This window comes from Syngnathoides biaculeatus, chromosome 11, assembly GCF_019802595.1.
Source record: "Syngnathoides biaculeatus isolate LvHL_M chromosome 11, ASM1980259v1, whole genome shotgun sequence".
NCBI lineage: Eukaryota > Metazoa > Chordata > Actinopteri > Syngnathiformes > Syngnathidae > Syngnathoides > Syngnathoides biaculeatus.
Window position 1 is genome coordinate 21,602,644 of NC_084650.1, and position 16,018 is coordinate 21,618,661.

Consider the following 16,018-nt stretch of genomic DNA (forward strand, 5'->3'; position numbering starts at 1 on the left):
AAACAGACTGGATTTTTTTTGACCATTTCATACATGAATTTAGGAAATTCCAAAGCACTCACATACTCTCCCCCCACTTTATGATATGATATATGCGTGTAGTTTGAAGTTATGTGAAGTAACACTGCGTCCTTCTGAGGGTTCTATTTTTTTATTTACTAGGCAACCCACACAAAATACATAAATACACACAAATCCAGATAAATACATGCCACACGTTACAACTTGAATAGGAATATTGAACAGAAAATTTAATACAGTCCCCTTTTTAGATTGCGTAAGAGTAACTACTGTTGTGTATTGATTCATTGTCAAAGACGAGTTCCACCAGACAGGCAACAAATCTCTCGTTTTTTTTGTAATGTTCTATTCGCCACCTTATCAATAATGACCTAACTACAGATGTGTTAAATTCACAGCGCACCGTGTTCATGGTAGATTTAGAGCTATAACTAATCAGGTTTTCATGTTAAGTCTGCCATTCCACCCCCTCGCGGATATATCTTGGGTTTGGGGATTCCCTCGTGCGCACAGCATGCTTTAAGTGTTGAAGGAATAACCGTTCACCAGAACTGACAAAATGCACTCAAAGATGATCACATGTATAGTCTGCAAGTCTTTGGTATTAAATTAAAATTGTCCTAGGAATTATGTTATGAAACTCGGCTGCTCAGGGTTTCACAACAGGGATGACGTCGGGCAGTAGAGCCAATCAGCACTTCGCTAGAACGTCACGTGGTCTTTATTTATGTAATGTAATGGTGTAACACAGTAACCTGGAATTGTGCTCGTGTGCGTAGTACCTAGTAAAAGGGGTTAATCCGAGGACCGAGGCACCCACGAGTACCATACCGGACATATTCCGGTCGGTTTGGGGAGTCGTTGGTTGCTTTCGCATCGGTGGGAGAAGCGGCGCACTCAAAAAGAGGCTGAGTTTTGTCTTTACCTGATGGAGAGAGAAACGCTTCATGGTTGACAAATATTGGAACACTACATCAATGTGGAAGTGTCGGCTGAGAACGGCAACATTAGATAAGCAAAGACAATGTTTGGAGCGGCGATAAACTAGTGGCTAAGTCGAGCACAGCGAACGGGTTCAAGTTGGGACGCGTTCACGTTTTGCCGTGATAATCATTTGGTAAATGACAGACACTCGAGAGGGAAAGTCCTCCCGTGTGCCAGGCTTTAAGAAAAAAACGCATTTATTGCAGCGGGACACCGCACTGACACACCAAGCCAACACCATGGAGCTGCTGGAGTGCCGAATCTGCCTCTTCCCGATGTGGGAGCCCGTGACCATTTCCTGTGGTCACACCTTCTGCAGGAGGTGCGCGGGGACCTACCTCCCGTCAAAATGCCCGGCCTGCAAAGAGAGGTTAAAACAGAGAGACACCAGAAACGCAAAGAACAACGTTTTGCTCATCCGTGTCATAGAAAAGTGCAGCCCGGAGGACGCAAAGATTAAGGGTCACTTGCAGGAGAAACTTCGTGCAAAGCAGTATCAGGAAGCTTTACGCGTCGCAAACGACGGAATACAGCAAGGTAAGACATACAATATACTGTATTTAGACAGTTTACAACGGTCTTAACTTTTTTGGGTCCTTGTTTGCGTTCTTAACTATAACCTGCCATTAAAACAAAGGCCGATACAATAGCGCTCATCAAAGCATCGCAGTATCACATCACAGGACTCCCACTCAAAACGTTCGACAAATCTGCCTGATTATCCTGCTGGCCTGTTGATAATATTGTAAAGGTATTACAAATATTACAACCAATGTGGTGGTCTTCCGGTCTTGTTAAAGGGCAAGGAGTCAGTTAAGAGGACTGTATAAAAAAAATGGTTGCGATACAAAATGCACCATTTTGGTTGGAGTTGTCACGGAGATGGTCTCTTAAGATGTCTACATTGTGAGAGATGTTTCACAACATAATCAAAACATGCCACCCTCAAGCACTCCGATGATGCAGAGCTCATAGTCTATATAACCTTTTTTTTTTCTTTGTGGATTTTGGGTATGGGAAAATCTTTCACAGCATCCTCATGTTCAGAGTCAACCTGTTTTATGCACCGGAAATGAAGTGGGCCTCCCCCCATCAATTCACCTACTCTTTAGGCCTCAGGATGCCAATGAATGAACATGTTTGTAGGTCCAATTAAATAATAATCATAAAAATATAATAACAACCAATCCATTTTCTGAGCTGCGTATCCTCACAAGGGTCGCGGGAGTGCTGGAGCCTATCCCAGTTATCTTTGAGTGGGATGCGGGGCGCACCCTGAACTGAACTGTAGATAATAATAATAATTGGGAATAATTAATTCCTTAATTTTCCCCACTGTTTAGCTACATGAGGGTCATTGGCGTGCTGGAGCCTATCTGAGCTGACTCTGACCAAGAGGTGCACCATGAACTAACTGGTCACCAGCCAATCGCAAAGCAAGTTGTCATAAAAATTTATAATTGCTTACTTGGCTCGAGTATCATATCAGCCACTAGTTTAGACTTGATTCTCCAGCTTGGAAAAATGTAATGGTTGGTTTTTTTTTTTTGTCTTTTGTGACCCTGATTTCAATATAATGAGCGAGGATGTATTCTATTTATAATTGAACATTTTGGGTGGGAACTTACTACACGATATAACTTGTGTAAAAGCCACATGACTGGTATGGCAGCCCTTAAATAACAATTGTACAGTGGGAGGAAAAAGTGAGCTGTTCACACCAGCCATCCCAGGAACGTTGCTGAACTGCAACCGTTTTATAATGAGGAATGGTCCAAGATTCATCGTGGTCATTTTTACATCTCCAACCTGCAACTACTGGAAACGTTTGGTTGAGGTTCTTGCTACCAAAGGAGGGTCAACCAGTTATATCTGGAGCTTACTTTTACTGTCATGTGAATTTTTGCTATTTTCAATAAAAATGTGAAAACATGGACTCGTTTGTGTGGTATTAGTTCCAGCAGAATGTTTATTTTTGTAATTGAGATGAAGATCAGACTAGATGACAAATTTATGAAGAAGTTTAAGAAATTGCACATGCTTCACATACTTGTCAATCATTCTCTACAACGAATCTAAAGACGCTGGTGTACTGTGATATTTTTGTTTTGATGCATAAACCTTTATTGTTGTTTAAATATTTTTATATCAGCATGCATCACTTGCTTGGTATATCAAAGGAATCCTGTTACATCACCAGCACATAATGGGGTCTCAATGCTGACTCAAATAGTGCTGACAGACAAAATATTTCAATCAAAAGGATACATTTTATTTAATTTACAAACTGTTGGAAATTCAGTTTCATGTTTGAAAATGTATTTATAACCTCATTTTGTTTGCTTAATAATAACGAAGCAACACGTCTGTCCCTCGTTAAACATGAGCAACGTTTGGCTCAAACCATTTTATAGTTACAGGTTTGCACATCACAATGTACATTCTAAAAAAAAAAAAAAAACTTTTCTTTTCTCACTCAAATGTCACTCTTTTCAACTTAAGTTCCAGAAGACCTGAGTCTGAAGCTCTACAGAGCTGAAGCCAATTGTGGCTTGCTACGTTTCTCTGATGCTCTGGTGGACCTTGACTACCTCTGCTGTCTTCAGCCGAAATGGACTGAGGTGACATGCACATCGCCGACCCTGACAAAATGTGATGCAAGCCAGTAGAAGACCTAGATAAAAAGTCTACCTTTACAGAGATGATAACGCTCAGTTTTGACTGACTCTGTCATTGAATTTGACAACTGGTTTATGATGGGGGTTGTGGTTTGTCGTGCTGTAGGATTTATCTGCCTCATCCTGAGGTATACCCCTCTCATATGTCCAGATGAGGTTTCCAAAATATGATGGGAGTATTCAGTGCAGTTGTAAAAAGTACCATTGAATAATAATGGTACATCCAAAAATAATTGCTTGGTTTAAAATGGAAATGTTTCATAATTATGCTTGTAAAGGCATCCAATTTCATATACAGCAGCTCATGCTGTGGATCTCACTGCATTTTCCAGATATGTTCTTCATGTTGTGATCTGTGTGTTTTTATTAAAAAAAAAACATTTTCTTGTTTATTTCTCTCCAGTTCCACATTTTTCGGATGACCCTATTGTTTCTTTTTGTCACTAAGAAGCATCCAAATAGCTATTTCGCAACCTGATGTTATCACTTCATATGCAGTGGGGAAAAATGTTTTGTGTAATCAATCTTTTTTTTTTCTGTTACATGGATTATATAATTTCCTTGAGTCACATGTGCAACCACTGCAAAGAGAACCTGTTATACAGTAATCCACTTATGCAGTCGTACGCTGATCATGCTCTTCTCTGTCCACAGGGCTTTTTTCGTAAAGGGAACATACTTTTGGAAATGGCTCTGCAGACAGAATCCCTCATTCAGTTGCAGCATTGTCTCAAACTTCAAGATGACTTTGTTCCTGCTAAGAATCAGATAAAAAAGGTTGTTCACCCCACCCCAACCCGTTACATTTTCCATCCATCCATTTTCTGAGCTGCTTACCCTCACAAGGGTCACAGGAGTGCTGTAGCCTATCCCACCCATCTTTGAGGAGTTGGCAGGGTACACCCTGAACTGATCGCAAGGCACAGAAATGAACAACCAATCACACTCACAATCACACTTTAGAACAATTTAGATTGTCCAATGAATGCATGTTTTTGGGATGTGGATGGAAACTGGAGTGCCTAGAGAAGACCCACACAGGCACAGGGAGAAGATGCAAACTCCACACAGGTGGGCCTTGGATTTGAACTCTTTACCTCAGAACTGTGAGGTCCATGCACTAACCAGTTGCCTCAACCGTGTTGCCCCATTACGTTTTCATGTAAAGTATAACATAAAAGACCATTTGGGGTTGGGGGGGGTGGTAAACTACAATTTGGATAATGTTGATATTGTACTGAATGTGCAATATTTTAGAGGAAAGGAGAGCTGTTAATTCTTAATATTGAACCTACATCTTTCCATCCCTGCCTTGTAGACAGGACCACACCCAAATTATTTGTAGTCATTGTGTTGTACATATATATTTTGTAATTTGTCATACACTATTTTTTTAATTGCCCTGTTTCAAAATGTTATGTATTGCAGATCTTGGAGGCAGAGGGCATCTCGGTGCCAGAGGAAGTATCCTCTATCATGCAGGTGTTGGCTGAATACTTGAAAGCTTCCTACCCCATTGCTAGCCTCAGTGGCACGCAAGTAACACACCCTGAGGGTCTCAAACATCCACACGGTGACTCAGGCGCAGAAGAGAGGAGAGACGGATACCAGGTGTGTGCTGTGGATGGGGTGAGGAGAAGAATGCTTACATGGTGGGAGGTGTTTGCTTGCAATCTTGAAGTTGTAAAACACTTTCTTTAGAGCGCCAAAGTGAAGCACGACACCAGCAATGAGTGCTGCCTGAGCCTCTGCCAAGCTGTCTCTTTCCTGCCTGCCAGTGAAGATGATAAGGAGATGAAAACAAAGGAGGATGTGAATTGCACAGGTACATTGGCAACTCCAGTAAACACGGACATTCTCATTTGACATGTTAATCATCAAGATTCAAATGCTTTGTGGCCCAAGACTTACAGCATTCAGAAATTGTGTATTTTTGTTCAAATTCACCACAAATAGTATTTTATGTTTCTTGATGTATAAACTTTCATCTTAGGTGCCAGTTTACACCGCAGAGATAAAACTCTGAGTGTTCTGACTGTGTCAGACTTTGAGTGCCCTCTCTGCATCAGGTCAGCGTCTTGTTCTCTTAAAGCAATATAGTAGTCTCATGGTTGTCTATCAAGTAGATCATATTTTTTTTTGTAGATATGTTGTGATGAGTTTATATATTTGTATACAAAACCAATTCAAATGAAGTTGGCACATTGTGTAAAATGTAAATCAAACCAAAACACAATGATTAGCAAATCCTTTTCAGACAATATATAATTTACATTTTACACTACATTCTAACTTCATTGAAATTGGGGTTTGTATTTTAAAGGTTGTTTCATGAGCCAGTTACCACTCCATGTGGTCACACTTTCTGTAAAAACTGCATAGAGAGGAGTCTGGACCACAACCTCCGCTGTCCACTCTGCAAGCAGCCGCTGCAGGAGGTAACGATAATGTACCGTACACATTGCAGTCTTATTTTACTTTCATTTTCTATGTTTTGTAGCAACACTTTAGACCTAACTATGGATCAAAATAAATATTGTTCTTCTCTTTTCATTTATTTCCAGTACTTGAAAAATAGGAAGTACAACGTCACAGTTGTGATTCTGGATATCATGGACTCCCTTTTCCCCTCACAGTTGGCTGAAAGGAAACAAATCCATGAGGCTGAGATGGCTGAACTATCAAAGTAGTTACCATTGAATGAAACATCATAGAATATCATATAATCTGCATTTTAAATTGATCCCAGATACAAATGGACTTCTTGACACATTTTCTCTCACGTGATGTTGTTAAATTATTGTTGCTTGTCTCTTTATCTGTCCTTTCTCTTACAGCCTGACAAAGGACATCCCTATATTTGTTTGTACCGTGGCCTACCCAGGTGTACCGTGCCCGCTACACATCTTTGAGCCTCGATACCGACTGATGATGCGTCGCTGTATGGAGACAGGAACTAAGAAGTTTGGGATGTGCAGTTACGAACATGGCAAGGGGTATGTTTGCCCAACACACGCATTTACTATTTTAACCGTAACATTTAAGAACACTTTTTTCGTCTTTATAGTCACAATAATGCACAATAGTTTGAGATAGAGGCTAAATAATGCCTGGCAGTGATATACAAGCAAACAGAACATTGGGCAACATTTAAACCAGTCATACGTGACCATGAGGGGGTGGAAATTAGCAGCAGGCTAAGCAATCTGCTATGCTTTTGCATCCTTCAGAAAAAATTCCCCTCGTTTTATTTTGCTCATAAGAATGCAATAGGAATCATAATCTGAAAGATAAACAAGCAGCATTTAGAAATAAATATTTTTTTTTACATTTCTATCTAGTCACTGATTGCGTAGTGGTATACACGCCTGCCTTTGGTGCGGGCAGCCTGGGATCGATTCCTGCTCAGTGCTGGTGTCGATATCTGCCCTGCAACTGACTGGCGACCACTTCAGGGTGTAGTCTGCCTTTCGCCCGACGCTAGCTGGGATAGGCTCCAGCTTTCCCGCAACCCTTGTGAGAACAAGCGGCTTGGATAATGACATGACATGACAGTTCTATTTACAGTTTACAGTGTATTGTGGCTACATTACTGCGGTAAGATTGAGCCTTGATCTCCCTCAACAAGAGAATTAAAATGCATTCCTATTTGTCAAAAAAAGAGGATTCTTGAAAACATTTCCTGTTCTCTGTTCATGACGAAAAACCAAGCTACTAATATAGTATCATGGGAGAATGGCAAATCCAGTTTTTATCCTCTCATGTTCAGGGTCACGGGCGAGCCAAAACCTGTTCTACTAATGTTGCGTGAAAGGCCAATTACACACTGAACTGGTTTCCAGTTACTCACAAGGTACATTTAAACAAGCAAATATTCACACCTACAGGCATTTAAGAGTTTACAATTCATCTTAAATTGTGTTTGTAAACTCTCAAAAGCGTAGGAGTTGGTCCAAACACACTAGGATACCCCTTTCAATCTGATCTTATTTCAATGTTGGTTTTGTGTTAGTGGAAGCACTTAGTTTGGTTCAACTTATGCATTCCTAAATGGCATTTCAGCTTCACACTGACAGAGAGGCAACCCAGAGCTCGTTAGTAATTTCATGTCTGCTTTATGCAGCTTTATTTGTTTACAAAGTAGTGCGCAAATGTGCTGGTTTCTTGCCAAAAAGTGCCGGTTGAATGTTCATGCCAAGAGTTGTGGTTACCTCCTTCCCTCACTGATGTAACGATAGCCTTCTTTTCTCTCTGGGACAGCTAAGAGTGGATGGTAGGCTGACTGTTTTGTCAGCTCCATATATCTCCTTTTGCAGTCAAAAATCGAATAACCGGCGCTAATTTTGTCTGTTGCTCCAAATCAACGTTGGCACTAGCTCAGTGACAAAAGAGTAAGACAGAGCTATGATCCGAATCCAGAACCATCTGGTTGTGAGGCATTCGTCCTAACCACATGCTCCACTGTAATGCCAATTTCATGATTTTTGAAATTGATTTAATAAGAAATAATTATTTCCCTGAAACCCTCCATCCATCAGATCACTTCCTCATCACACCGTTTAGCCACCTTTTTGATAGTTTAAGGCCACACTACGTCTTGCTTGTTTTGACAAGCTTTATCTAAGCTTCTTCGCTCCATCTATCATTAGTTGAAATTAAAAAGTGGTCCCCAAACTTTTTATGGGGCTCCATTTTTGGGGCTGTGACAGAAAGTGGACACAATTCCTGAATACCGATGTTGAACTCACAAGCATAGTTGATATTACTTGATTTTCTCCATGCCAAAAATGAGATGACTGAATACAGATACTATAGTATATTCACTATCTTTCCTTTGCTATTCCCAAGGTTTGCAGACTATGGCTGCATGCTGGAAATTCTTAGCCTGGAACTACTGCCTGATGGACGGTCCTACGTGGACTGTGTAGGGAGCAACAGGTTCAGAGTCTTAAAACGAGGTCTCAGGGATGGCTACCACACTGCTGATGTCGAATATCTTGAGGATATCAAGGTATGACTTGCTCAACGTTGCGTGGTTTTGAGAATTTATGACTCAACTATATTACTTATATACAGGCCGAAGGGAACGAATTGGAACTCCTGCAGCGTCTGCACGACAGTGTCTATCAACAGTCTCAGGACTGGTATCAGCGTCTTGGTAGCCGCATGAGAGAACAGATCAACAGGCAGTATGGTACTATGCCTAGTATTGAGGAGAACATTCAGGTAGGAGCTTTCCACATGAATGGGAATCTACATTCACTGAACATTTCGTTAGGTGCTGTTCTGTACCAAACAACCGATCTAACATATTCAGAGTAAAGGGGCCAAAATTTTTTGTGTCCAAATAATGAGTTAAAGGGCATTTTTATTGAACGGAAGTGTACAAAAACAAGGGACAAAAAGTGTTTATGATATTATGTTATAAGTCTTAAAATGTTAAGTTGTTTTCATTAATTTATACATGCAAAGTTTCTTACCAAACTAATTCAAACTCTCTCAATATAGGCGTGACTAATGTTCTGACGTAAGAGTATAATGCTTTATTTCAGTAGGGCTGGAACTAATGATTATTTTAATAATTTGTTAATTTGTTGATTGAAAACTGTCAAGCATTTTAGAAAAGCATGATCATTAAACAAAACATAACCATGAATAAATGAATGATGGTTGTTGTCCGCTTATCAGTTCTGTTTAAAAAAAACAACGCCAAGGAAATGTCAACTCATGAGCACAACTGTACATATTGGCAGTTAAATGTATTCCTGTCGTATTGGAATGAAAGTGTTCGCAACACATGAAATGACGAGATGCATTTATGATGTTTTTCCAGGCCTCATCCAATGGTCCATCCTGGTGCTGGTGGCTCCTGTCTGTCCTGCAGCTGGACCCTGCATATCAAACAACAGTCCTCTCGCTCTCCTCACTAAAAGACCGTCTCGGTCACCTACGGCTCATCCTCGAGTACTTCTCTCAGAGCTAAACAAAGCATCGTAGTGGAATTGGTGAGATAAAAAGCTGAGGGTCAAATATTATGTACCATACTTACAAAATACTTGAGTGAAGCGAGGAAGTACTGAGTTCACTTTTCTCACAATTTTTGGGATTAACTACTCTGAAATACAAAGGGACTGTTTTAATTTCACTGCTCAAAGCCAAATCGCTTGGACAAAACCATAAAATACTGATTTTATAACAAAACCCCCAAAAGTTATTTAAATCAGTTTTTTTATGTCTTACTTGCTAATTTCATCACTTTTAAAAAAAAATACATATAAATTGCACAAGAGTAATTTCAACAGATACTTTCAAGCCTGTACAGTCTTTTGGCACATTCTTGTCATTTCCAGCTAGAACCATACCTATAGAGCAAATAAAAATTCATCGATTTACCCATGTAATAAATAATCTGAGGTTTAAATTGTATGTAGACAACAGATCATTTTACCCAGTTACTACGGCAGAATTCTGCAGGAAAATAAACCTCTCAAGGTTGCTCTCTCATGCAGATCACTTAAGCAGTCAAACTTTATTTGTACAGCACTTTTCATAAATTTAATGCAATTTCAAGCGCTTTCTGTGAATTACAATTGCCCGTATCTGCTGCTTATCCATAGGGACTCCACGACCTTCATCAACTGGCAGATCAGAAAGTTTGAATGTCATCAATTACATTTTCAAATCACAATTACAATTAATTCAATAGCACATGAATTAAGACTAAGACACTTATTCAGAACTATGCAAATTGAGATTTGGAAAAATAATTAATTTAATCAAATAATAATGAAGATATTATAAATATATTACTGTATTATATTTTTTGGATTTGCAGGCAAATTGTTCTTTGCTCATGTTTATATTTCTTGCTTTTTTTTTTGGCCGTGGCAGCCATTTGGTATGGCTCATTTAATACTTTTGTACATTAAAATACCCATGTTTTCAATTAGTGATTGTTTTAATAGTAATTTTGGGTCAGATGTAAAATTGGGCGGCACGGAGGAGCAGCTGATAAGAGGGTTGCCCTCACAGTTCTGAGGACCAGGGTTCAAATCCCGGCCACGCCTGTGTCGAGTTTGCATGTTCTGGCCGAGCCTGCATGGGCTTTCCCCGGGCAGTCCGGTTTCCTCCCACATCCCAAAAACATGCAACATTAATTGGACACTCTAAATTGCCACGAGCTGTGATTGTGAGCGTGACTGTTGTTTTTCTCCATGTGTCCTGCAATTGGCTGGCAACCAGTTCAGGGTGTTGACAGCTGAGATAGGCTCCAGCATGCCACGCGACCCTTGTGAGGATAAGCGGCTCAGAAGATGGATGGATAGATGCATATTAACTTGCACCTACTTGAAGGCAATGTTCTTTTAAATGAAAACCAACAATGTGGTTGTTAACTGATATTGTTGGTCACCTTTAAGCAGGATATTTGTTGGATTGTTTCTGCAGCCGAGTTGGGCAGGCAACTTTTATTTATGTGCATGCGATGCCAGTGGACTGTCAGGTGCAGGTGTCATTGTTTGTCATCTGTAATAAGGATTCATTTTTGTATGTCTTCATTGTCCGAAAACCTTTGTTTTATTTTTCTGGTAAGGCAACGCACATGTCATTATATCAGCTCCATCTCGGTGGATTCAAAATCCAGTGCTCAGCATCTGGTACTGAGGGAAAACTGAAAAATGATATGGCCTTGGTCTAAGTAGGGATAAATCCCCACTACAGTAATCTACAATACTGCATAGAGTATCTTTTGCAGAACAACTGTCTCAGTGCTTTTGTGGGACCCCCTCTGTCATCAGTCATATTGCTTGAGTGCCTTTCGAATGTTAAAAATAAGTCTTAGGGTGTCTTTATCATATTGACAACATAAACTGTCTTTCTGGCACCTTTTAATATGGATTAAGAGATACATCCATTGATTGCCAAAGGTGCATGTTTTACATTTTTAACTAAGAATAGGGTTGACTGGGTAAAACTTTACACTTTTGTTTTCTTTTGTTGTTTTCACCTTAAATGTGCCATTCATTGTGTGATTTATAGAAGTATTTACTGGGTTCATGTGTGTTTTGTAACAAAGTTTAAATTAAAATTAAATCTTTACATGCTGCCTTTTGTATGGTGAATCACACATTAATCTCACTTTTAGTACTGCAATAGCTCTGCAAGTGTAACATTTGTCCATGTATATTTAAGAGACGCATGACTTGATCTGCACTAATACACGACATGATGACCCATTTCAATTGTATGACACAACTGGGTTTATTCTGACTTTAAAAATGACCACTTTTTATGCAGCAAAAACAACCATGGTACCCATGGGGTTTCGAAGCCATCTACGACATTGGTCCCAATTCAAAACTAATAGTTCTGATGGCAATCATTCCTTGGCAGCTTCATCTGACATGTGGCAACACACTTTCGTCCATTTTTGCCTACCACTCGAGTCAGCTTTATTTCATTATACTTGGTGTTTTGTTTGTGAATCGAATATATAGTTTTGTAGTTTCCATTGCAGTTGAAAAACAGATCCTTCAACTGTGTATGATATTTTGTCTATTTAGATCAGCAATTACACAGAGTACAGGGACTGATACTTATGTTCACAGGCCAATGTAGGGTCTTTGCAGAGCATTTAGTTTTGCATGGAATAACTCAGGCATGCTTAGGGGAAAGCACGATGGGGATTTCTTTCTAGGAATGTATCACTATAAATTACTATACTAATACTAATTTCTAGAAATTCTGGGTATTGTGGTTTAGTGGTTTGTGGGCCTTCTGAGGGATTTGAGTTTCTCACAGTGTGCCCTGTTTTTTTTTCCCATTATTTTTATTTTTATTTTTCTTGGAAGCATGCACTCTGTCAAATTGCAGTTCTAATTAATTTTGGAAATTTGTGTCGATTTTTTAACAATCCCTCCACCCTCAAACCATAGTGGCTAAAGATGTTTCTTTGGATAATATGTGTCCAACATTGCGTTTGATAACTATTTATTAATTATAATTATAAATAAAGCCTGTAATAGCTCAGAATGGCGTTTTTCCCACTGAGTGGAGGGTATTTAAAAAAAAAAAAAATTCACAAGCCAAATGGAAATGGTGTGCTCTTTTGCAGTAGACTGCATCATTTGGTGCAGCTGAGGACTGATGACAGCGCAAAAGACCTCTCACAGATCTCCATGGAAACTATTATTGATAGAACTGTGACGTTCTGCAGCTACAGAAGAGCAAAATAATGAGAATCATATTATTTCTTTTGGCAGGAAATTAAAATTAGCATGATTACACCGGCTATAGTTGAATAAAGACTGATTGGATAATTTGTAGTTGCAGAATGACTGATAAAACCCTTATTGCAAAGAAAAATGTGGTGTTCTTTTAGATAGTCATTCTCCCAGATTCTCTCCTTTCATTGGATTCAATATGAATCTGGCAATCACTCCTAGTTATTTGCTAATCACGACCACCAACTTCAGTATTAGCAAAGTGTCACAATATTTTACTCAAGCAATTCTTCCACCAGGGGGCACTCTGTAGCTTTGAAAGAATAATGTGTCATACATTGTCATCAATCATACGTTCTAAACAGAAACCACCTAATATTAATGTATGGCTTTTCTGAGTTGAGATGACTTCGTGTCATTGAATTTTTGCCAACATGAAGAGCCTATCAATTACACAAAGCTAAAATAGAATTCTTTTCGAGGCTGCAATTACCATAGTAAGAGTGACAGCAGAATGGAAGATGCGAGTAGGTGTGCATGATCCACACAAGGAGCAAAGCAATGCAGCACAAGTGTTTTCAGCCAACCTCCTCTGCATAGGAAGCAGACAAATGACAAAGAGGTGTCACTGGCTTCAATGAGGTTGTGTAAAGCAGCTCAGTGTCGACATCAAAGGCCATTACGTTCGAAGAAAGCCACGTCTTTTCTCCACTGAAATGATCCAACGGCTTGTGCCGAGGCCCTGCTTGTGTATGCTTATGACTAAGAATGACAGGCGTTTTGTAGGAGTTATTATAAAAAGGGTAAAGTGACTGACTGTGTGTGCATGGATGTGTTTTGGGCTATGCGTGTTGTTACATTCCTGCTGTTAAACAGCTGAAATTTGCTCACTGAGACAGAAATGATGAGGAAATCCTTCCTAGAGGGGATATTTTGGATTGGGATGGAATTTGGAGGTGGTGATGTTTGGTAAATGTCAGAATGAGAATGGCAAGAGATCGTTTAACTGGTGGTTTGTAAAGTAAAGGAATATGGAATTATCATTAATTCATTCATTCATTACCCAAGCCGCTCATCCTCACAAGGGTCACGGGAAAGATGGAGGTTATCCCAGCTAGCTTTGGGCAAAGGGCGGACTACACCCCGAACTGGTTGCCAGTCAGTCGCAGGGCAGAAAACAAAACCATCACTGAGCGGGAATCGCCGCAGTCTCACAAACTTTGATCTTATGACATCACACAAGAAGACATTTGTTGCGGAGTTTCAAATTGCACACCCTGATATAAATAATAATTCTATCATGAGACTATCCTTTATTCTTCTGAAATCTGTTCATTTGCCCTTCAAGGACAGAAACACAATTTGTTGAGATGCAATAATTGATTACCATTTGATTAACAGCGTGTTGTGACGGCTAAACATGTTTTATTTTGCAGTGAGGGAAACTATTTGTCTCTTTGATTTACAAAATAAACTCCTGGAGCAACATTGACTCAGGGTATGTGAGCGCAAGGGATTAAAAAAAAAAACAACTTCGGATTTATCCCGGTTTAAAAAAAACGTGGCAGATCAAGACCTCCTGCTCAGAGACGGTTTGAAGGTGAAACAGGAAGCAGTGGGGTTCCGCTGGAGACATGATGTCATGCAACTGGCTCACTGGTTCATAGCGGTACCGCCTGCAGTGAGAAAACCTGGCTGTTGAGCTTCTTTCACGAAGAAATTCACTTGTACCTTCAGTATCAAATGGTCTGTGTATTGCCAAATAATGTATCTGAAGGGAAAAGAAGCATAGGTAGCACAATCGAGGGGTCCCTATGTAGGAGGAAACTCGGTAGCTAATGCAGTTATCCAGAGTTAATGAATGATGGTAAGTATCACTAGTGACCCCCCCCCCCCCCAAAAAAAAAAAAAAGGAAACAAATTATGAATAGTGAACTGTCTGGGAAGCTCAATTTGTTTTTTTAAAAATCAAAACAATCATTATACATGTCTTTTTACTCAGTCATTTATTATATTTGACTAACACCATCATATGACCAGTAACATTGCCATGTTTCTAATAAAAAATTTAGTATTAAGGTTTCTCCCAAAAAATATCAATCCAAACACCCAATAAAATGGTTGACATTTTATACACAAAGAGTTTATTGAATTGTTTGCAAACTTGACCTTTTGCTTGCTGTTGAATGCTGACATTATCAAGCCTCATAATATGCACTTACACTTTATGGGCAAAAGTCCAGCCACAACTTCCAATCAATTTAATATTGCAATGTACAATATTACAGGTTGTGGCAGATCATTCACTTTGCCCCATGAATAAATGCCAATTAATCATAATCATTGATGACTAAACATCAGCAAAAAAAACTTCGCAATGCACCAAAACAGATTCTCAACCAGGGTCTCTCTCTGGTCCAACATCTGTGACATCGGACCTCACACCTCCCAAAATGTTGTAATAGGTTCCAATATTAAAAGCACATCCATCCATCCATTCATCCATCCATCCATCCATCCATCCATCCATCCATCCATCCATCCATCCATCCATCCATCCATCCATCCATTTTCTGAGTTCCTTATCCTCACAAGGGTCACGGGAGTGCTGGAACCAATCCCAGTTTGAGTACCTGAACTGGTTGCCAGACAATCACAGAGCAATTGGAGACTGACAAAGGTCACACTCACAATCATAGCTAGGGGCAATTTACAGTGTACAATTAATGTTGCATGTTTTTGGGATGTGGGAGGAAACCATGCCCGGAGAAAACCCATGCAGGCACAGAGAGAACATGCAAACTCCAATCAGGCGGATCTGGGATTTGAACTCCAGTCCACAGAACTGTGAGGCCAACGCCCTAAGCATTTGACAAACGGTGCTGCCACAAGGTCTTCTTTATTTTCCACATTTTATTTAAAAGTAATACTTGTACTAACATAAATTATTTTTTTAATCAAATGCAGTTCTTTTTTTTAAATAAATGACTAGTGAAAGCATTCCTACTTACCATCATGGACGGCCAAACCTGCTGTAATCTGCATGTCCACCCCCCCCCCCCCCAAGCCTGCTGTTCCTTTTCAAAGAGCAAGTTAAAGGTTTATTGGAGTTGG

At 39.7% G+C, this 16,018-nt stretch overlaps 1 protein-coding gene across 4 annotated transcripts; it reads left to right on the forward strand.

Moving 5' to 3' along the window:
* Positions 1–93: 93 nt before the first annotated feature.
* Positions 94–11,782, forward strand: lonrf4 (LON peptidase N-terminal domain and ring finger 4). Of its 4 annotated transcripts, none has more exons than XM_061835245.1 (13): positions 94–1,542; positions 3,508–3,626; positions 4,338–4,460; positions 5,112–5,294; positions 5,385–5,508; positions 5,677–5,752; positions 6,007–6,121; positions 6,248–6,369; positions 6,521–6,679; positions 8,532–8,694; positions 8,760–8,909; positions 9,517–9,688; positions 10,926–11,782. In XM_061835245.1, exons 1-12 carry the CDS (start codon positions 1,143–1,145, stop codon positions 9,664–9,666), a joined length of 1,884 nt encoding a protein of 627 aa, XP_061691229.1. In that variant the 5' UTR covers positions 94–1,142; the 3' UTR covers positions 9,667–9,688; positions 10,926–11,782. The 4 variants fall into 4 exon arrangements, with proteins under 4 accessions (XP_061691229.1, XP_061691230.1, XP_061691227.1 ...); XM_061835246.1 differs by having other exon boundaries at positions 94–1,138; positions 1,212–1,542; positions 9,517–11,782; XM_061835243.1 differs by having other exon boundaries at positions 95–1,542; positions 10,301–11,782.
* The last annotated feature ends 4,236 nt before the right edge of the window (positions 11,783–16,018 follow it).